The sequence below is a fragment of the Pecten maximus genome, chromosome 9, assembly GCF_902652985.1.
Source record: "Pecten maximus chromosome 9, xPecMax1.1, whole genome shotgun sequence".
Classification (NCBI taxonomy): domain Eukaryota; kingdom Metazoa; phylum Mollusca; class Bivalvia; order Pectinida; family Pectinidae; genus Pecten; species Pecten maximus.
The window spans coordinates 33,185,050-33,208,960 of record NC_047023.1 but is presented as its reverse complement, the minus strand read 5'-3'; the positions used below and the strand labels follow the sequence as shown (position 1 = coordinate 33,208,960).

The following is a 23,911-nucleotide window of genomic DNA, read 5'->3' as shown; positions in this document are numbered from 1 at the left end:
TCTGGAGATGAAGCATCACAAATATCTATAACGTGACTATACTTTTAAATGGATTGGCCATGACCCATTAACCTCAATGAAGCAAAATTTTACTGCAGCTTTATAAGCATTAGCATGATGTGCTGCCTACTTCTTACATTGTATTTCACTAAGTAATATCAATTTTGTTTTGTCAGGTGAGGAGATACTGTATTTCACTAAGTAATATCAATTTTGTTTTGTCAGGTCAGGAGATACTGTATTTCACTAAGTAATATCAATTTTGTTTTGTCAGGTGATGAGATACTGGAGGTGAATGGGGACTCTTTATCTGGACTTAGTCACAAAGATGCCCTTGGCAAATTTCGTAAGCTAAAGAAGGGTCCAGTAACACTGACGTACCGTCACAGGATTGGGTCAAGGTCAACAAGGTGATGAAATTATATACAACACTTAATACACGAGGAACTTTTGGTTATGGCATGAAATTTATTCTATATGTGAATCCTGCAGTGTATAATAATGCTAATACTTTTTAAAGTTAAATGTACCAGAGCATATTGTGTATGATTCTTTATGGTGAAGTGAACCTGTAGAGATTATTTCTTTAAACTATGAATGTAACCTTGACTAATTCCACACCGTGTCAAACAATACACAATAAGCATTAAACTGCTGACTTGTTTAACTGCTAATTAAGACTTAACCTTCCATCATTTGATTTTAACAGCCCATCTATAAGGTCTGGAGGTGTGACTCCCATAGACTTCTCATCGGACGGAAGTCCAGTGTCCACTCCAGGGTCATTCTCCGTACGGAAGTATCAATGACCTTTCCAAGATTGATGTCGGTCAATGTGGGAACAACTTTACTGTTTATGACAATTCTAGTGGTTATCTTCTGAAGCCTCCTGGTACTAACAGAAACAATAATGAAGACAAGAAAAAAGATCTCCATGGTGATAAAATCTCAGAAACATGTACTGACCTGGATTATATCACCCTACACAAAGGTAGGATGTGTTAGCTTACTGACCTTGATACATCACCCTACACAAAGGTAGGATATGTTAGTGTTACTGACCTTGATTATATCACCCTGTACAAAGGTAGGATATGTTAGTGTTACTGACCTTGATTATATCACCCTGTACAAAGGTAGGATGTGTTAGCTTACTGACCTTGATACATCACCCTACACAAAGGTAGGATGTGTTAGCGTTACTGACCTTGATTATATCACCCTGTACAAAGGTAGGATATGTTAGTGTTACTGACCTTGATTATATCACCCTGTACAAAGGTAGGATGTGTTAGCGTTACTGACCTTGATACATCACCCTGTACAAAGGTAGGATGTGTTAGCTTACTGACCTTGATTATATCACCCTGTACAAAGGTAGGATGTGTTAGTGTTACTGACCTTGATTATATCACCCTGTACAAAGGTAGGATGTGTTAGCGTTACTGACCTTGATACATCACCCTGTACACAGGTAGGATGTGTTAGCTTACTGACCTTGATTATATCACCCTGTACAAAGGTAGGATATGTTAGTGTTACTGACCTTGATTATATCACCCTGTACAAAGGTAGGATGTGTTAGCGTTACTGACCTTGATACATCACCCTGTACACAGGTAGGATGTGTTAGCTTACTGACCTTGATTATATCACCCTGTACAAAGGTAGGATATGTTAGTGTTACTGACCTTGATTATATCACCCTGTACAAAGGTAGGATGTGTTAGCTTACTGACCTTGATTATATCACCCTGTACAAAGGTAGGATGTGTTAGCGTTACTGACCTTGATTATATCACCCTGTACAAAGGTAGGATATGTTAGTGTTATAATGACCTTGATTATATCACCCTGTACAAAGGTAGGATGTGTTAGTGTTACTGACCTTGATTATATCACCCTGCACAAAGGTAGGATATGTTAGCGTTACTGACCTTGATTATATCACCCTGTACAAAGGTAGGATGTGTTAGTGTTACTGACCTTGATTATATCACCCTGTACAAAGGTAGGATATGTTAGTGTTATAATGACCTTGATTATATCACCCTGTACAAAGGTAGGATGTGTTAGTGTTACTGACCTTGATACATCACCCTGTACAAAGGTAGGATATGTTAGCGTTACTGACCTTGATTATATCACCCTGTACAAAGGTAGGATATGTTAGTGTTACTGACCTTGATTATATCACCCTGTACAAAGGTAGGATGTGTTAGCTTAATGACCTTGATTATATCACCCTGTACAAAGGTAGGATGTGTTAGACTTACTGACCTTGATACATCACCCTGTACAAAGGTAGGATGTGTTAGCTTACTGACCTTGATTATATCACCCTGTACAAAGGTAGGATGTGTTAGTGTTACTGACCTTGATTATATCACCCTGTACAAAGGTAGGATATGTTAGCTTACTGACCTTGATTATATCACCCTGTACAAAGGTAGGATGTGTTAGCTTACTGACCTTGATACATCACCCTGTACAAAGGTAGGATGTGTTAGTGTTACTGACCTTGATTATATCACCCTGTACAATGGTAGGATGTGTTAGCGTTACTGACCTTGATTATATCACCCTGTACAAAGGTAGGATGTGTTAGTGTACTGACCTTGATTATATCACCCTGTACAAAGGTAGGATGTGTTAGTTTACTGACCTTGATTATATCACCCTGTACAAAGGTAGGATATGTTAGTGTTACTGACCTTGATTATATCACCCTGTACAAAGGTAGGATATGTTAGTGTTACTGACCTTGATTATATCACCCTGTACAAAGGTAGGATATGTTAGTGTTACTGACCTTGATACATCACCCTGTACAAAGGTAGGATATGTTAGCCTTACTGACCTTGATTATATCACTCTACACAAAGGTAGGATATGTTAGTGTTACTGACCTTGATTATATCACCCTGTACAAAGGTAGGATGTGTTAGCTTTACTGACCTTGTAGGTTTCACTTCATGTTTCAGGATATTTTTATTTGATTGTACAGAAATTAAAGTAATTATAGATTGTAAAATTGTGAAGATAGGCCTTCTGGCTATAGAATTACCAATAAGTATGCTTCAGACACTGACTTTCACTACCATTTTCCTTCTCATTATTGATCCATATTGGGTTGTATTCATTTAATAATTCGATTTGTGGGGTCAGATAAATTGGGTTTAAGGTTCATCTCCAATTAAAAGAAAATGTAATTATTAAAGTTAAAAACTTTAAAAATTATAAGTACTCCTATTCAATTGATGTTTATTACATTTTCCAAGGAGAAAGGTGTTCATGTAAAGACATCATTTTGACAACTGACTTTATGATTATGTGATCGCTCTGTATAGCCAAATCTCATGCAATCTTGTGAAAACAATTTAGACATTTGAAATAAAAATTTTATTATTTTATGGATTTTGATAAAATTAATCAGTAGCATTATTGGGCAAAGGAAATCCAATGTTGTTTAAACAGACTTTTGACTACTAGGGCAAGAAGAACGAGGCCTGATAGGGATTTGGATTCGTGCTGAAATTCAGTGTGTCAAATTAAGTTCTTTTACAGTATATGATCTACAGAGACAAAATCTTGAACAGATAAATATATTTCTGCCATATGGCTTCTGAAGATACATGGTACATGGTTCAACACTCCCTACCGCTGTCGATTTATGTTTCTTGGGATGCTGAGAAACAGACTGGTCTGCTATCATGGTTGTGTCATTGGCAAGACACTTAACTCTAATCGCTCTTGATGGAATGCGACGGGCCTGTCCAATGTTGTTCAGTGAGGTAGTCACCAACTACTTCAAGTAGACCCTGTCTCAAAATGCCCCCGGCTTTTCACGTGACGATAAACCAAGCAACCCAACCAATGTGGGAAATATAGCAAATTCTTTAAAATCTATCCTCTTCTTCAAGATTGGCAGGATTTGGTCCACATTTGGGTTGAACTATTGTTAGGAAAGGCAGCTCAAAAGTAGGAAAATATTTGTAACATAACTTAATTGAGAGTATTTTGCTAGCACTACAGAAATATCCGGTTGAGAAATGCAGGCCCTCTAAGCCTCTTGTTTTTCACAAGAATAAAAGATTTATTTCCCATTTCAGATCGATAATTTTGTTTCACAGAGAATAGGATATTGTGATGTACCTTGTTTGATGTGGCTCAGATCGAGTGTATGATACAAGGGAGATAACTTTGTTTTACAGAGTATGGGATAGGACTGGGCGTATCATTACTGCGGAGGGACACTAACGGGGTCAGCCATATTTACATCCAGGACATCGCCCAGGGGTCAGTGGCCGATAAGGATGCTCGACTACGGTCAGTAATGTTTTATGTTGATTGGATAATGAACTCAGACTTGTGATACATGTATTTATTATCATATTTTCAGTGGATGTTTTAAAATGCATATAAAATTACAGTATAAACATGAGAATGGTTAGCCCAGTATAACCATAAAACAAATCACATGTATTATAATCCATAAAGAGAATATTTATTGTACATTACTATAGTAAATCTCAATGACGTTTTCACCAATGACAACATGTATATAAAAATCACCAATGAAGGGATGAATGTAATAAAGACTAAAGTCTAGCTATATTTAATGACAGGGGGAATATAGCGGAATTTATAAATCCCTTACAAATATTACCAAACTTACTAATTTAAAGTTCTGAGTAAGTAATTAATTATATTTACAGGAAAGGAGATATGATAATGGAGGCAGAGGGGCGATCATTACAGGACATTACCTTACTGGATGCATACCAAGTGTTCCGCACCCTCCAAGCCGGGCCAGTCACATTGGTGATTAAACGAGGAAACAAGTTCAAGGTGCACTTTCTCTCATTGTTCTTTTGTTTTGTTCTGTTTTGTTAAGTCACCATCAGCTGATTGTGGAATGTTTTAAACACTCCTCATTTTGACAGACCTTTCCCAAAATTGATAAGCAAATTCCCTGGTAGACAAGTTCTTATTGGTCTCTAGCTGGGTATATTTCATTTTGAAATTCATTAAAAGAACTTGGATTTTGACAGTTTCAAGTTTGCTCTCACTGGCTCTAGTGTACTGGACAGAATAGCTATGGTAGTTCCCATAATTGATTTGTAGTCTAAAGCTTCCACAAGTTAGAGTTCTCCCTGTTCTACCCTGGTAATGTTACACACCAATGAGTTTGTAGAAAAACAGTAAAAAAGGATTTTGTTGTATAATTGCTGGCTGTAACATCAGTTTAAGCTGCTAGTAACCCAGTGTATTTCACTGTTATAGGTTAGGGCACAACATGTACAAATCTCAGTATGTTAAGAGGTTAGAGAGCTCAAGGTGCAAATCTCAGTATGTTAAGAGGTTAGAGAGCTGACAAGGTGCAAATCTCAATATGATAAGAAGTTAGAAAGCTCTGGATTAAAATCACAGTCTATTTAGAGGTCAGAGAACTCTGGGTTCAAATTATAGTCTATTTAGAGGTCAAATAGTGCCAGGTACAAATCCCTGTTTGTTTAATGGTCAGGGAGAGCTCTCTGTGCAAGTTGCAGTCGACTTACAGGTTCAAATTCTAGTCCTTATATAAAATGTCAGAGTTTCAGGTTCAAATCCCTGTCTGTTTCATGTTTCTGTAGATTTCCGAGTGCAAATCTGTCTGAACCATTTGTAACTTCACATTTTTGATACAGTTTCACCATGTTAAACAAGCATGCTCAGCTTGGTGACTCCCTACAGAGTTATATTGCACCTTTTGCATTGGAAGTACTTAACAATTTATCTTGATCCATCTCAATTTTTGTATTCAAGAGTATAAGAAGAGCTTTGCTTTTGTTTGTGACCTGCCACGTAGTCGGGGCTTCTTGTTTGGATTGACAATTTGTTTGTCATTATACCAGTTAAGGGATAAAACATTGTGGACATATACATGTTCATTCAGTTTATATATTACTAGAACAGCAGAAAACAAAATGGTCCAATGGAATTTGATTAACAATGAAGAAAATGTTTGTGTTTGTTTGAAACCTCATACAAACTTATATTCCACTTTTAGGGTAAAGAAGAACTTTAGAAGTTTTTGCTATGAAGCTGTGACTTTATGTCAAAGGTATTATAAGCCTGGATGCTTGTTGTTTTTCCTTATTAACATACTATATGCTGTTGTAACATATGCTATGTGAACCCTGTATGACCTCTGTGTGAACTCTCTATGACTTTAGTGCGTTTTATGACCTCTGTGACTTGTCTGTACTAGATGTATCTAGATGCACATAACCACATTGATATATATGTAAATATACATGTACAAACCTAATAGTCTGTTAGATGAAATAATCTCATTTCTGTTACTTTTCTGGCAGCAACGACGGTGGGGTCAATTAACATTTCTTTTGTTTTTGCAGTTTTGCATTTAGAACATTGCTCAAAACGTATCAGTTCAACTTTAAACGAACTTGGTATATAGTCAGATCATATATTGGATATTTCAACTCAGCCTTCATTTACAGATTATCATCCACACTTCATGGTCCAGTGACTCTGGAAATTAGAGATGCTGGGAATCTGGACTTTGTGTTTAGCTAATTACTCAAAAAAATATCAATGTTACTTCAATCAAACTTGGAATATATAGAGGATATCTAACAGTGTCTTCAGTAATACCAAATATATTTAACGAGTGGGGCTAATATTTTGATATTTTTCACGAGTGCGCAGCACGAGTGAAAAATATCAAAATATTAGCCCCACGAGTGAAATATATTTGGTTTTACTGAAGACACTGTTAGATATTCTGTTTATTACATTTTTTATCAACGAAAACCCTACCTCGTATGCTAACTAGGACTACAGCGATAATTTGTAAACAAAAAAGTAGTTTCCCCTGTCCAGGTGCTGACATCTATGTCGGGCTTTCTGATTGGTCAATTATTTTGGTATTTTCTAATCATTAATTTGATTGGTCAAATCAGCAAAAGTGATATATGATATTCTTCACTAGTGAAAAATATCACTTTTATAGAATGAATAATTTTTGATATTTCACTGGTAAAAATGTAATAAAGTTGCATTATATTATAGTCATCTTTACATGCGTACCCAACAGATTATATGAATTTTTTGCTCTATTTTTGGGTTAAAATCTTAGATTTTGGGATTTTGAGAAATTGATATTTAGTTTTTATTGCTACTAGTCAACTTGGAATTAATTGTATCATATATTAGATATATTTTGTTCTCACTTTTGAGGAAGAGTGTTTTTTAGGATAAAAATTACAGTTGAATTTTGAGTAATAGTGATCAATATTTACACATGTCTATAACATATACAAGGTGTTTCCATATTGTTAAGTTGAGTTTTTTTTATTGTTTTGGAAAAAGTACTGAAATTTTAGTGAATTTTGGAGTTTGCTTAAAACATGTTATAGCTGACAAAGCGTGATAGGTGAGACCATGTGTAATTCTTGTCAAAATAAGTTTTATTATTTCACCAAAATGTCCCAATGAAAATATCCATACGTTATGAGTTGTTGACAGCATGCTGGCTTCACAGTTCTATGTCTCCAATATCAAACTTTGTTTTCATTTCAACAAATTTTATTGCTATAAAACAAACGGATCAGACAACAGGCAAGCCTATATAAGTCCTCTCCACTTCAAACTTTGTTTTCTATAAATGTACATCCTAGTTCCTAATATGTGAGTCATTGTGTCATATATAGGTCAAGGTCAATTATCTGCTGATCTCAGCATCAACCAACTTCACTAGGTTACTGAACTATTACAGACCATTTAATACCATATATATTCATATTATATAAGACTTACATGTATACTTATATATCATAATTATATTTTATTATGACTCCGATACATTTATGATAGAATTATATTCTACTAACAGAAGGTGAAATCACTTCTAACTAATAAAATATAACTCATGACCAATATTTACAGGTACATATTATATGTACTATTCAATGTATTCTTGTTCTATACTACTCAACCTCCTCTTTTATTCAAGATATTGCAAGCTTATATTGTATGTCATATGGCACTGTGATCGTTCGCTCAATTTCAACGTTTCAAAAATGATCATTATCGAGTCATGTGTGCTCTTCATATCTGTGGTCCATGTATCCACATACAATCTGTTAACACTTCTGTTATATCTATATCTGAGAAAATATTGGACAAGTCTTTCTCAAAGGTTGGCATTGGGCTCTAGATGAGCAACACCTCAATGTTGATATAGATAATGAATAGAAATGGCCTCAGGTGGCCATCTTGAATCTAAGGGTCTAAGTTTATTATAGATATTTATGAGAAAACTCATGATAGAGCGTCTTAAATTTAGCCTTATTTGTGCATAATAGTTTTGCTGTAAATTCAAGGCCAAAAGTCAAGGTCACAATTTCACATTCCATGCCCTGCCAACAGTGATCGTTGCATAATGAACACATAAAGTCACATTTGGATATATGGAAATTATTTTATTGAAATTACTGAACTATGTGTCTTTGCACCTCCCTATCCAGATTGTGACATTTCTTTTGACCTACAAAAATGTATTTTAGATTTTTTGTTTGACCCCTCCAACTCCAATTACCCTCTTTAGTAAGTCGTAGAAGAAGAAATTTTGGCTCTTCTGTATCTAAATCTCTGTTTGGTGCTAATATTTTGCATGTGTTTTGTACAATCCTTTGACAGCATTGAAGGTCAGAGTCACTTAATGAAAGGTCAAGGTCATAATGATGAGCATTGTGCTAAGTATAGAAAATTAATAAGAAATGTCAGAATTCTAGACATGGTTGTTATGTTCATGGAGAATGCATTTTAGATACATGTGGCATGTTCCATTAAGCATTCATGTACTTTGAATGCACTATAAACTGTATTTGCTTGATCTGTCTAAACAAACTTAATGTATTTAATTATGTTGCAATGTCTGTAATATTGTATGCCCTGTATTCAACAAGTTTTAATTTTGAATGTCTTTCTGAATTTTACTCTCAAAGACAAAGAAAATTGAGAGGGACAATTTGGTGAGACTTCAAGACTCCTATTCATTCTAAACTTTTACTTATGAAATCTTCAAATTTTCTGATGTACTGGACTTAATCTCATACTTTTTCAAACTCAATTATTAAATTTAATTAAACAATTTCATGATATCTTACACCCAATTATATTACCAAATTTGGGGTTAAGTGATTTTAGATCTGAACATATATGTTTTCACCTTTGAAAATTTGAATTGTTCCTATTGAGTATGATGCAGTGTTGATATTGAAGAGAAGTTATCAAAGTAAAGTAACAAGGTCATATGGTTTATAACCAGGAACCAAACTTCACCAAAATGCAGGAAGAGGAAGTAGGATACTGTCAGAGCCTGGCATATAATGTCCATGTCAATTTATTTTCAAGAACAAGTTTCTATGAAAGTTTCTTAGAAGTTTTTATATTACATGGTAGTCCCAGAATAGAAACTTTAAGTAACAAGTATCACACATGATTTGTCTTTTTTTTTCAGACAATCACAATCCACCTCCCTCCAGACAGTACTCGGCAATTCTCATCAGACGACGATGAAAGACTTCGTGAATCCACACAGAACACTGTTTTTCAACCATTCAGACCTCAGTCTGAGGATGGTTGTTGTCGGACCTTAAAACTATCATCAGAGGGTATTTGTTGTGGTACATTAATATCACCAACAGAGGGGACTATTTGTAGGACATTAAAATCACCAACAGAGGGCTCTGGTTGTGGGACATTAAAAGCTGTAGCAGAGGACACAATGTGTGGGACATTAGAGGACACAAGTTGTGGGACATTAGAGGACACAAGCTGTGGGACATTAGAGGACACAAGCTGTGGGACATTAGAGGGCACAAGCTGTGGGACATTAGAGGGCACAAGTTGTGGGACATTAGAGGACACAAGTTGTGGGACATTAGAGGGCTCTGGTTGTAGGACATTAAACCTACCATTAGATGGTGCCATTTACCAGTCGTGTAATCCAAAATCCATGGACACTTCTTTGAGGATTTCAAAACTACCATTGGAAGTGGAACGGCCATTAAATCTGGCCGTTTGTCAGCCAGTTGAATTGATGCCAAATCCACCACCACAGTATCCTGACGATTTGTCAACCGAACAGTCACTCGGTGAGGATGAGTTTCTTGTGTGATCACCAATTGGCTTGGATGTCTTTTATCTGTATCCTGTACAAAGGAAATGCTGCAAGTAACAAAAGTATTGAAAACTTTAAAAAGAACTGGAAATTTCTTTACAGTAGGAAAGTCACGTTTGAAGATTTTTGATGTGTTCAGTTCCTTCAATTGTTTGAGAAGTGTTAAGGGTGTATGGTACCTTATTGCGACATGACCTCCTTTCCAAAAGAATTCTGCTGTAAGAAACTGTATATTTCATGAGTTAATTATATGAATGTGAATGTTAGTTACTGATTAAAAATGTCATGCAGTTATTAATTCTATTTCATGTTTAAAGGGAATAACTCTTCCATAGACATGTATAATGTATAAGCACTATTCAATATATATTTGAATAGATGATACACTGCCAAAACACAAAACATCACAACTTTATCTTAGTTTTGTTATTCAAAGTTTGGAACAGGAACATTGTTGTAAGCTGTCTAGCTTGTAGAGCTGTATGAAGTAGCTTCTTTTTAATTTTTGTGAATAGGTATGGACCTTGAAATAATGAAATTATGTTGTATTATTTTTTTTATTTTGTGTATTTGCTGCTGTAAGTATTAGGTCAGTTTTGTAACTCCATGTACTAGATATTTAAGGACTTTCTGTTTTCAGTTTTTGAGTCAGAGAAAAAAATATTCAAATTAAAAGTCGGGATTGTTGTACTATATATTATCATTTCTGATGATAATGTAATACTTATCTATTATTGTTTTCTTCCTTCAAAATGGCAATTTCTAACTACTTCAAATATGCTTACAACATATTTTAGTTGTAATCTTTTTTTAACAATTTTTCTTGCTTTCAGCCTTACACTAAATTATAATTATGCTGATTGTCGTCATCATGACGCTAATCTTGTATTATTTGGATTTGTGCTAAAATCTTATTTTGCCAAAATAAGTGCATTCACATTATAATTATGACCTATAGAGCCAAAATCCTGAGCATAGAGCAATATTTTTCTGAGGTGCATAGTTTCACATCCCTATTCGTATAAATTTGTGTTTCTCAGGAAACTGAGAAAGAGACAGGTCTGTGCTGTCATGGTTGTGTCCTTGATGAAGACAATTTACCCTGTATTGCTCTGGATGGCATGTGATGGGCCTCCTGTTTGTCGTTAAGTGATGTGGTCACCAACTACAACAAGGAACCCTAAACCTCACCTCAAAATTGACCCATGGGATGATAAATTCTCCAAACAAACAAATTCTGATAAAAAATTCTGATAGATGAAATCTACTTTTCTCCTGTACTTGTCCATTTAAGGTCCCAATGATATCTTAATATTGTTACAGGTATAATACTTACTGATAAATAATGGTTTAATTAGCTGTACATGTGTAACCCTGGTAAATGCTAGCTGCAATATACTACTTGGATAGAGAGATCTTCTCTCTATCTTGGTTGCTTATCTTCCCTTTAGTTCAATCAGTGGAGCGTAAGACTAGTAAGCCAGCAGGTCCCCAGTTTGATCCCTAGCGGAGGCAGTCAGTAATTTATACTTATTAATCATGCGCTTGGTTAATTGTTAATTGCTGTGTTAAAAGCAGTCTTGATTTATCTGCCATTTTAGCATTTCACTTTTGATGAACCAGGTAATTATTTTACCTGAAGATATGACGCATCTTCAGTAAATAGAGTGATTCATCCTTTGTAAATGTTTCCTAATCCTGTATAAGAGGAAATGTGCCGATATGGTGTTTCATGCAGGCATGTGTCAGTGTAGATAATTGTCCTTAAAACAAAGAAGGATTGATGGAATCGGTTTTAAAAACATGTAACAAATACAAATTTAGTTACAGCCATTTTGTTATTTTGTTAAGATTGTCCTATTTGCCTGAAAAGTGACATTTCATCAAAATGTATTTGGTAGAGCACTGGTCTAAATATAGCAAATTATGAAATAATAACTACATATACATTATACCTGTCTTCCTGATGTATACATATTCACTGTCCAGAAAATTATAGAGAATTGAACACTTCAAATGTCCAAACTGATAACACACATCTATTTCTGTTAAAGTATATGTAGTTCCTTCTATCTAGGGGTTTGGGGCATTGTATATAATGAAAGTAAATCCTTCAGTAGTGACATTATTTATTTTGTGGCATATCTGGGACATGAGGATTACTTAAATACATGAGTTAAATGTGTCTCTTCCCAGGACAATACTTTTATACACTAGAAAACTCTGAACAAAAACAATGATTAATTGCATTTTTGGAGTCTCAAAGTTGCTAGGTAATTTGATAATTAAACTATATAGTATCAGCAATCTATATATATCATATTCCAACTACATTCTTTGCTCACTGACATTTTGTCCAGAATCATCCATGATTTTGTGATAATAATGTTAAGGCTGTATGCTACCTTACTGTGATATTAATCTCCTTTGTAAAAGATTTCCACATTACCTGGTACCAATCTCTTCTATGAACAGGTACTTGGGACATTTTACCAATTTTTATCACACAATTATTAATTCATTATCTGTTTAAAGGGAGGTAATGCCAACAGGAAGCATGCAAGTGTCAGATTTCCACTTTACCTCTAAATGTCACTGTACATTTAGGTATATTGTCCATCCCACTTTTACATAGTTGATAAGTTTGACTCCTTCATACTCAAAAATAACCCTAAAAACTGGCCGCCAAATTTTTTGGGAATAATCCTGAAAATGTAACTTTAATGTTAAGTTTCAAATGGAGGCACAAACACTTTGATAGGATTGAGGTTTGGAAATGAGACAAAAAGGCCACACATGCAATTTTGAACTGTTTTGGGGTAGATATCTTCTTTTAAGGTCCTAGAATTGTGAGAGCTTTGCTATGTTTCATAAAGAAATTAGATTTTCAAACTTTTTTTACATGAATAATTATCAGAATTCCAATCTTTCACTTAAAGTTTCATCTGTACATATTATTTAATGGAAAACTAAAGATTGCTATAGGTTTAAAATGAAAATGATGAATATATATATCTGAAGAATTACAAAAATGTGATGAAATTTTCCCTTTTTCTTTATGTATTACTTGATCTGTAGGGGTCATACTTACCTTGTAATTATTTTATTTTATATATATGTGTGTACGTTATATATACACAATAACATATTTAAGTACTTTGTTTTGATCTGTTGAATTAATTTTTTTGATTTTAATGTCAACCAACATTTAAAGTTATAATAAACTACAGTGTAGAAAAACTGAAAATACATGATGAAAGTTTCTGTAAAACGGAGTATGTTGATAATTAATCCATAATTGTCATGGAAATATCTGTATGTTTGTGCATATATGTACTTGTAAATGTAACTGTTGGGTATAATGCAATATATATATATACAAAATGTATAATTCTGAAAATAAAAATTGACTAGATTGAGGAATGAATGAAAAGAATGAATGAGTGAAGGAATTAGATTTTAAGAAAAAGAATTATTCAAGCCAAATGATCATGGAAGAGAGCCCTCCTGTGAACAGACATCCATTTCTAATTGAAAATGACTCCAGGGCCCCAACCTTGTCAGTGATGATAATAAATATCTCTTCTGAAAAATAAATTATTGAAAACAAAATAGACTGTGTCATGTTTTAATTTGTAGAATAGTGATAACAATAGTTCCCCTTTAATCCTTTTAATTTGTAGAATAGTGATAACAATAGTTCCCCCTCAATCCTTTTAATTTGTAGAATAGTGATTTCAATAGTTCCCTTTAATCCTTTTAATTTGTAGAATAGTGATAACAATAGTTCCCCTTTAATCCTTTTAATTTGTAGAATAGTGATAACAATAGTTTGCCTTTAATACTTTTAATTTGTAGAACAGTGATATCAATAGTTCCCCTTTAATACTTTTAATTTGTAGAATAGTGATAACAATAGTTCCCCTTTAATACTTTTAATTTGTAGAATAGTGATAACAATAGTTCCCCTTTAATCATTTTAATTTGTAGAATAGTGATAACAATAGTTCCCCTTTAATCCTTTTAATTTTAAATGTTTATTTGCAATGTGATTTATCACATAACTGGCTTGTCATACGGCCATGTCATAAATATTGTACGACACACTTGTACAGTAATATCGCTCTTGTGATGTCACAAATATTTTATGACATCACAATGTATTGGTGAGGTTGAACGGTTGTCTCTGCAGAGAAAAACATACAATCCCAGTTGAAATTTGCCTTACTGATATGTTGAATGATTTTACCAATGACATTAATTCCCATAAATGCAAGTTGTGATAAAAAGAATCTTAAATTTGTGGTTATGTAGTATGAAATTTATACTTAGATGTTATAATATGCCTTAAGGCTTATGGCATATCAAATAATTGAATTGGTTTAATTAATTCCCTATATGAAGTCGCGGGTGTAAGATTGACTATTCATATAATGAATTATTTAATGCACCATTTAGGAAGTGTTTTTAAGATTTTGTCAGTATCTCTTTTTATATTGTGGGATCTATCAGAAAGTAGCTCCGTGATTGATTCTCACAAGGCGACCCTGTCTGTAAGGTAGCTCCTAATTTTGAATTTATCATGATGCTTCAAGTTTAATACTTTATAACTTCATACTATCAGTGATCAAGACATCTTTGTGCATGATTTGTTTTACTCAAGGTCATAGGTCACAACGAATGTAATCAAATGTCAAAGTAAATCAATTTGGGGCAGTTACCAGGTACTTAAGGCTTCAGGGTATACAGTAGTATAAATCTGCTTTCTCAACTCTACACCATCACCAGCCAGCTTGTCTTTTTTGTTTTATTGGAACTTCATAACACAGTGCCTTCATACATATCCTGGACCAAATATTCATTCATTCAAGGTCACAAACTGATCTCATGTGTGTGTATTGTGGCCGATTTAGGAAAAGTGGCCAGAAAATATTGAGGTACAATATATATTGAACTATCTAAGCATGCTTCAGACTTAAACATCTAGGATTTAAGGGTTTCAGCTCCATTGACAGTGTAATATTTGATCATAACAGCATTGACCCTTTAATTTATGCTTTATCCATTTGATACTCCAAATATTGTTTCAGTATTTTAGTGAAACCTTTTGACACATTATCATTAAGCTAACAATGCAATATGGCCTATTAACTGGTAAAACCCTTTAAATTGACCGTGGTGGTCAAACATATCATACCTGATGGAGAATTGACCATTAAACCAATTCACACCTGTCCCAGTTTTATGGAAGGTATTAATTACACTCTACAAATATTATACACACATTGTACCTGTTTGACCGTTGTGTTTATGTCAACTTGAGAATACCTGACACTTTTACAATAAAAACTTTCTTTCTGTAGGAAACATCTATTGAAGGCCTGCACACTGACAGTTTTAAAATTCTAAGTATGTATTGTTTTATTTTCCAAGTTAAATCGAACTGATTTTGTATGCTCAAACAGGATAATAGAAATATTTAAAGAGAATTTCGGTCAACTGTTGGAAGTGTTATAGGTGTACTGTATTGTAGGGTGGATTACTGTGTCAATGATATAGCTTTAAGCTGATGACCAACGGTTGTGGAGGCGTGTTCTACCTGTCGTGTGCGGTGTACTAGTGCATTGTTGACATGTTTCGTGAGTTTTACACCTTTGTTTACAGAAGAGGATACGTAGATTATGTCAACGCTACCTTGTGATGGGATGTGACAGGAACGGGCCTCGTCTACCATGACGACTTGATTACAGACCCAGATATATCCTTGCCACACCACATTCTGTGTAAAATCCAGTCCACATTTTAATGTATTCCATATCACCTTCTGATGTCAACAAATCTCTTAACATTCCAGCTATTTTACACCAAACATCGGAAGTTTTGCATGGTGTATTATCAATTTGTTCATTCGGGTGTGAAGAGAAATCTGGATTTTAATGTTAGTGTCTATAAATAGACTACATTCTTGTTGATGGGATCATTACCTCTGATATTTAACTACACACAATGATGTATATTTTCACCTGAGATTATACCAACTAGTACTTTAACTGTTGGGTTGTCCGTGGTATTATGATGATGGGGTTACATGTCTGACATGGATATGACAGATGCCCTTTGAACCCTACATGTTTACCTGTGTTCGTTAGTGGGATGACACCTGTGTAGGATTCTGCTTCCTGGACCAGTATGAAGTAAGTATAACCAATCCTCTACAAACCTGGGGCTTTATTTTGTTAAAAATGAGTGTTATATGTGGTTATTGAATTTGTATGTAGACTTCCTACACTCTGTAACAAGTTTGACCTGTTTTACCTGCGGTTGTGTGTACAGCCGGTTTAACTACAGTGGTAAATACCTTCATCCTTCAGGTACAAAATACAATTATTTCTGTGTTCCTTTTCTCTTTGTATATTATTATAAACGCGCTCTTTCTCAATTACTGGATGAATATTCCATGGAAGTTTGTAAGTTGTACCAAACTTTAGTATAGGTTAAAATTGAATTCAGGACATTTTAAAATTCTGTTTAAAATAGAACACACAAAGAGAGCAGGAAAATGAGTTATGGTTTGTAAAATTCTTTTGAATGTGTCTCCTGCTAAAACTACTGACTGGCTATTCTCCCTAAGTAAGTTTGATCTCTAAGGTTTGATCCATATTTAGCTACAGAGACGATGAAACAATTTAATATGCTCAAATCTGATGCCAACATTAAGGATCTTGAAATGATACTAAAACTATCTATATCTTTAATTTCACAACCATCATTGGCATAAATGGACACTTAAGATGTTATTTGATAAAAATTGTAGTGAGCCCCTTCCTGAATATACTGACTTTTGAAGACTGAGAAATTCTCTCCAGCTCATTCTGAAGATTTGAACATATCAGAATAGTGGTCCAGAGAGAGGGTGAATCATTAAAAGCTGTTTCAAAATTACATAAAGACACAGAACTGTCATCAATAGATTTTTGTTTTGGACAATAATAATTCAACCTAGGAAAAATATCAAACAAGATGGAATGTGACAAGATTATCAGGAGGAAAAAATGTCTTACTTGTGTCATAAAGAGAATGCTTGTTCTTAGAGGATAGTTAATGTTCTCGCAACAGTCAGGGTGATATGAGGACTGTTTCTAAAGTAGTTACAATTATATCACAAATCATCAACCTTTCATGTAACAAATGAAGATGAAGGAAATATTTTATTCAATATTTACAAAATAATTAAAGTTGAGTATGTTGCAATCTGATTGTCAGAACCAAGGTTTTAAATTAAGGTATGATATATATCCTACCAGGAAATCGTGTTTTATGATGAACAAGGAAACATCTTTGGTATTTCCGCAATGAAACCATGCATTCAGTAATCAACATTAAAGTTTTGAATTAAACACTGTATTATGTTGAATAATTGACAGTGCATATATTACCGATTCTTATAGTTGGTATTCATGTACTGCCAGCTAGCTGTGATAGCTAGTTTAGGGGTATATGTAGCAGGTGTATAGAATAATGTTTTACACTATAGAAAATTGGAGGTTATATAATATAATATCTAACTTTTCTATATATTAAATTATAGAAACATTGGAGTATAATCTAAGCCTGTGTACAAGCTAAGCTTGTGTATAAGATATGGCTATACCATTGCAAAAAATCTGAATGATTATTGTGGTATTGTTTAAAAGGTTGGATTATTGTTACCCCTTCAAAGTGGCCGTTATAATGTGATACATATATATCAGTATTGTTTGATTGTTCAAAGAGGTCTCCCTCTGTGTAAGAGATAACAATCGTAAAAATGCTTGTTCTACTATGCTAGTTACAAGGAATGTGGTACGGATTGTCTATAAACGACCAGGTATTGTAAAAAAAAAATCATTTCACTCAACATCTGTATGGTTCATTGGACAAGTACAGTATTCACAATCTTAATTTTAAGAGAGTTTACAACATGAATAAGTTATTTGTACAAAAGACAGATTGTGGTTTGATTTCTTATAAAAATATGTCAAGGAGTTGTCTTTACAGGAGTTTTAACTTTCAATTCAAACGTTTAGCTCCATGTATGTGTACAGTAGGACTAAGATATCAAAAATCTGAGTCGACTATAGGTTTTTATTGTGTCTTTGATGATAGGTGGTAGAATGTTCTTGTTTTTATGCACCAAGGTAAATCATAAAGGAATATAGATATGATAGGTTCTTGTACTGCTGTAGTCTGACATCCAGCTTTATGTCTGCTGTCAATTTCATGCAGATTCATACATTTTGCAAATAAGTGTACATTGGTTCTCCTTCATTGCCCTTAATTGTGCAACACAATGCATATCACTTTGGGGCATGGCAAAGGTCAAAGGTTGAACTGTTTTAGTTAATAAACAATGTCTATAGGATCTTTCATGAGTTTGCATATCAAAATGTAAATTAAGATACGTACAGGAAATTAAATCCAAAAGTATTGACTCAGCTAAATGGTATTTCAGGACAATTTTCATAATTCTGAGTCATACGAAATTGAAACATCATTAATAATATTTTAATCAAGAATTCATGTATATATTTTCAAAAACCATCTTTACTCGAAGATCACTCCATCATTGAGTCTTCAACGTTACAACATATTCCCACACCTATCAACAATACATCACAATGACATTTGGTGTCCTTTTGTTTCCGTTCTGACATCACCTGAGCTAATTAATATATGCAGAAATATGCATAAAACTAGTCATGTATAATAACTAAGTGTATATTCTCATTTTCATGTGATGAATTTTCCCCTTCATAATGGTATGACATTAAAGGAATGGTTCTTGATTTAATTTAAAATAACTACATATTTAAACAACGTGGTCTGTATATATAATTAGTCCTCATAGTCAACATAACAACTGAATTATCACTTCTTATGTTGTCAACATCAACAATTGACTTATTTAGGCCTGAGGCTGGACACAACATCTGACCACTATCTGTCTCCAATCTGCTGTTTATGGGGTGGTTACAACAGACACAATTATCTACAGTAGCCATAGGGTAGCAGACACCATTATGTAGTGACTGGACATCAAAAAACATCTCTTGTACCAATTTTCGTCAGCTTTATGAAACAAATTGAAAATTTTCAAAATCAAATTTCAACAGACACAAACGGGAATAGGAAATATGATTGTGTAGCCTTATCTTGTTTACAATAAATGGTCACAGATGTGTATTCTGTTTAAAAGTTTAAATGGTAGAATATAGTCAATTTAAATCATAACTAAATGTGTTGTTAAGCTGTCAGAGCTTGATAAATTAAAAGTTTGGTGTATACTACCCAGAAACTGCGCCCTATTAGGGCAATCCCTGGAATGTATAGCGATTGAACCTTAGTTGGTTTGTTGAATTAGCAGTTATGTAAGGTTATCGTACAGAGTTATGTACATTTGTATGGCTCACACAGGTCTGGTTAGTGAACCAGACCATCAAGTAGGGATTACAGGTATATAATAAAGGACCAGAATCTGTAGGAAAATTACATAAAAATGTAAGTAATGATGAATTATTGTTGATTTTTTTTTATCATTTCATAATGGGTTTTATCAGAGGATAATTGATTTGTACGACTTCACTTTTGGGTGTTCTACACAATACTCTCCTTAACATAATCCCTCTAGCGAAGGTGAGATATTTAGTGAAATTATTTATTTGCAATTGACTTCTCTATTGAATATTTAATTAGAATATTTGATTTACATGTATAAGCCTAATTTATAATGTTCCTACAGTAATTATTGAATTGGTATGAAATATTTCGTAAATATTGTAAGTTGTACCAGAGCCTGGCTTCCATTGCTGTTATTACTCATAATAAGTGATAACAATGTAAATTTGGGTGAATCAGATTGATAACCATGTCACCCATTACCACAAAGAGTTGGCTGTATGTTATCATAGAGACAAAAATAACAGAGAATACCAACATTATTGGGGGGGGGGGGACATGACATAACATGACCCCCACCCCCACCCCCACCCCCACCCCCCCATCCCCCCTAAAATAAATTGGTTTAAACATATTTATTTGCCTTTGATTGGTTCATAATTATAGTGACAAATAGGATTTGGGCACAAGTTAACAGTGAATCGTTAAACGTTAAAATAAATTGTAAGGCCTTATATTATTATTATTTAGTACTGAAATTTTAAGATAAAATCATTACCCCCACCCCCACCCCCACCCCCCCCATCCCCCCTAAAATAAATTGGTTTAAACATATTTATTTTTTATTTATTGATTGGTTCATAATTATAGTGACAAATAGGATTTGGGCACAAGTTAACAGTGAATCGTTAAACGTTAAAATAAATTGTAAGGCCTTATATTATTATTATTTAGTACTGAAATTTTAAGATAAAATCATGACCCCCACCCCCACCCCCACCCCCCCCCATCCCCCCTAAAATAAATTGGTTTAAACATATTTATTTGCCTTTGATTGGTTCATAATTATAGTGACAAATAGGATTTGGGCACAAGTTAACAGTGAATCGTTAAACGTTAAAATAAATTGTAAGGCCTTATATTATTATTATTTAGTACTGAAATTTTAAGATAAAATCATTAAAAAATATCTATCATATACTTGTTTTTATACCCCCCCTAACTGAAAATCCTGTATCCACCCCTGATAACCATACCATAATTCAAACTTAAAATCCTGTATCCACCCCTGATAACCATACCATAATTCAAACTGAAAATCCTGTATCCACCCCTGATAACCATACCATGATTCAAACTTAAAATTGATAAAACAAGGGCAGAATAGAAACATAAATATATAGCTAAATGGAGAATAAGACAGGTCTGGTATCTTCTGTTTCAATGACGACACCTGGAGCCACACAAATCTAGGTATGGTAGTTATGTTACTACTGGGGCCCTAGCAGTTACACTTGTAGATGTTTTTCTGTCATCTGTTTAATGTGACATTGCAGAAACCAAAGTTGATCACGATTAACTTCTTAATTAATAACACCAATAGGACCTGTCATCTTGGTAGTACTTCCCTCTGTCTTCCCTGTCTAAAATAAAATAAACACAAAATAAATCTGGCTATTTAGTCACTCAGATTTAAAATGAAAGTCCTCTTACTTGTGGTGGCCTGAAGTGACATTTTACTATTAAGCTTTACTGGATAACAAGTATGGCAATAACATATCAACTATCAATGGATTAAAGAATTTCATCAATCTAGGTCAGGAAGACTGTAGGACAATGTGAACACTATGCCCAGGTTTAATCAGTGTGATAGCTCGCCACTCCACCTGTATTTACACACCCAATCAGGTGTTTGACAAGATAAGCTAGCTTCTGGTCATATTTACAATATGAAGTTTTTCAAAATTTAATCTTCAGAAGACATCACACTCCAAAATGACTGAAATGATGTGGGAACCAGATTATTTGTGAAATAATACGATTGGTGGATAAACTATTATTTGATAATGTTTGAAATGCTTAATGATATAATTATTTTACCTTTTGCAACCAATTCGATCCATATCAGAGTTATCTCCCTTGATTATAAATATTTGTTAATTGATGCAGATATATCTACATGTGATTTGTTTCCCTGGATGAAGAGCATATCAAAAGTCTTTCCGCACAACCTATTTCTGCTAAAATTTCTTTGTATTTTCAACTTTTTTCAATCACTTGCCCATCCATGACTGTATTTGATTGAAACTTTATGTATAATTGAAAAAGAAAAGCTAGACATTCTTCATGTAAATTTTTCATGCATAATACCTCCTATGTAGGTAGAGATTAAAAGTAACAACAAAACGAAACCCGTGGCACTGTCATCATTCATTAACTTACCAAATTATCAATTTAATGGTGTTACAAAAATTCATATTGTAAAATAAATTATAATTTCTCAAATAAATGACAACAGAAAATAATGAAAATATTATCAAATGAAATGTAGATAAAAACTCTTAAGCATACAAACTTTCACTAAAATCAGCCTATTAACAAATCAAGTTAAATTCAATGAAAAAACGTTAAAATGGTAAGATTATATAGCAAAATTAGGATGTGCAGAAAATCTTTTGACTTGTCAGTGTACGTAGTGCGCTCTGGCCTACACCAGACATGGTGTCAGGGCAAGAGGAAACTTGGGCTATTAACACCCTATACCTAGAATTCAAATTCCATACTCAATTAAAGATATATGTTAGATTATACAATTTTATGTTTTACTTGTTCTGTTTCACACATTTCTGACTTGTGGTTTTCAGTTGTTGTAAATAATGTACATGTACATTTAACAAAGATGGCCAATATCTTTTGGGAAAAAGAACATCCTCAGCAATACAAACTTGACCTACTGCACTTTAAATCCTGAAGTCGAACATGAATTGTTTTCTTCTTAGTGTGAATGTCGGTCAATATACATGTAATGTATGATAATGAAAAGGTAGCAACAATAGAGGAAGGGATATTTGGGTTTAGCTAATGTGACAGTTCTTGTTAGATATGGTAGTTGATTGGTGGATTTCAAGGATGAACAGTGCAGGTACACCATGGGGGATACAGTGTACTGGGTAGGATTTTACATACATAGTGTATGTACTGTACCTTGATACATCATATATTTTGTGATATCAGTGGCCAGTTTCACGGATGATCTTTCATCACTTCTGGATCTATGTTTAACAGTCTTCGGTAAAACTCCTGAATAATTCAGGTTGCTAAGGGTATGAAACCACCAGCCAACTCTGTTTTGGCAGAATCTTTAAATGTTTTCTTAATTAGATCATGCAATCTGGCTAACAAACATTTATCATCTTGTGTTTTCCAATAGGTATGTCTGCCTTAATGAGATCCACTAGGAGTTGAGGCTTTAACTGAGAGGGTTTACTTATGGACGAGACTGATGATGTAAGTATTCAAAGTTCAGCCCAAAAATATTTCATTTGTATGTTCTGATGCCAAACTCTTTTCCATGAGCGGGAATATTTAATCAGCCGGATACACGTTAATGGATCTTCTCCAAGTCCAGCTATACTTACAGGTGTGTAGAAATATGATAGCCTTTCAGATCGTTACATGTACAGCACAACATAACCTTGAGAACTATACTGTATATTACTGTTTTATTGGTCAAAGTATGACTTAGGGCACCAACACATGCTATTACTGACCATCAATATTGATAATCAAACTTCATGTCTCACATCAATAAAGCAGGAATCAATAAAAACAACTCTGATTTTCTCAGAAGATATACAGTAACCATTTTGCGTGTAAAGTTTGTTCACTTGATAATTTAACAAATAATCTCCAGTATTTGAACAGTTCTCGTTAAACATTGTCAGTTTGATCTTTTCTCACATAAAACTAAATCAAAATTCTTCAAGTGATATTATACCCAGAAATCCCCATCTCTGCATGTGTCACAGACAGGATTTTTCATCAGATTTAGTTAAAGTAAATGTTCATGTATAATACATTGCATATTACGTCAGGGTTAAACTTGAATTTGTTACAGTAGAACAGAGATTAAAGACCATAGTCTAAGGAAGATTAATATAAGGAAATATGGCATCACTTTCCTATGGGAGATCAAAATCTCTAAGGAATTTGTTACAGTCAAGGAACTTTACTGAAACCAGAACACTTTGTGACCACATGTTAAAACTAAATCTGAAACAGATG

The 23,911-nt window shown here is 33.8% G+C and overlaps 2 protein-coding genes across 2 annotated transcripts in view; both read left to right on the top strand.

The window, feature by feature from the left end:
• LOC117333969 overlaps nucleotides 1–10,516 on the top strand; it is a 52,624-nt gene extending 42,108 nt beyond the window's left edge. Inside the window, exons 7-11 of the mRNA XM_033893390.1 lie at nucleotides 275–410; nucleotides 801–991; nucleotides 4,215–4,329; nucleotides 4,719–4,851; nucleotides 9,530–10,516. Coding sequence (XP_033749281.1) covers nucleotides 275–410; nucleotides 801–991; nucleotides 4,215–4,329; nucleotides 4,719–4,851; nucleotides 9,530–10,189 — 1,235 coding nt within the window. The 3' untranslated portion in view covers nucleotides 10,190–10,516. The remainder of the gene's footprint in view (nucleotides 1–274; nucleotides 411–800; nucleotides 992–4,214; nucleotides 4,330–4,718; nucleotides 4,852–9,529) is intronic.
• Nucleotides 10,517–15,784: 5,268 nt separating this feature from the next.
• The window catches only part of LOC117334284, a 43,831-nt gene continuing 35,704 nt past the window's right edge, over nucleotides 15,785–23,911 (top strand). Inside the window, 2 exon segments of the mRNA XM_033893805.1 lie at nucleotides 15,785–16,386; nucleotides 23,058–23,134. Coding sequence (XP_033749696.1) covers nucleotides 23,117–23,134 — 18 coding nt within the window. The 5' untranslated portion in view covers nucleotides 15,785–16,386; nucleotides 23,058–23,116.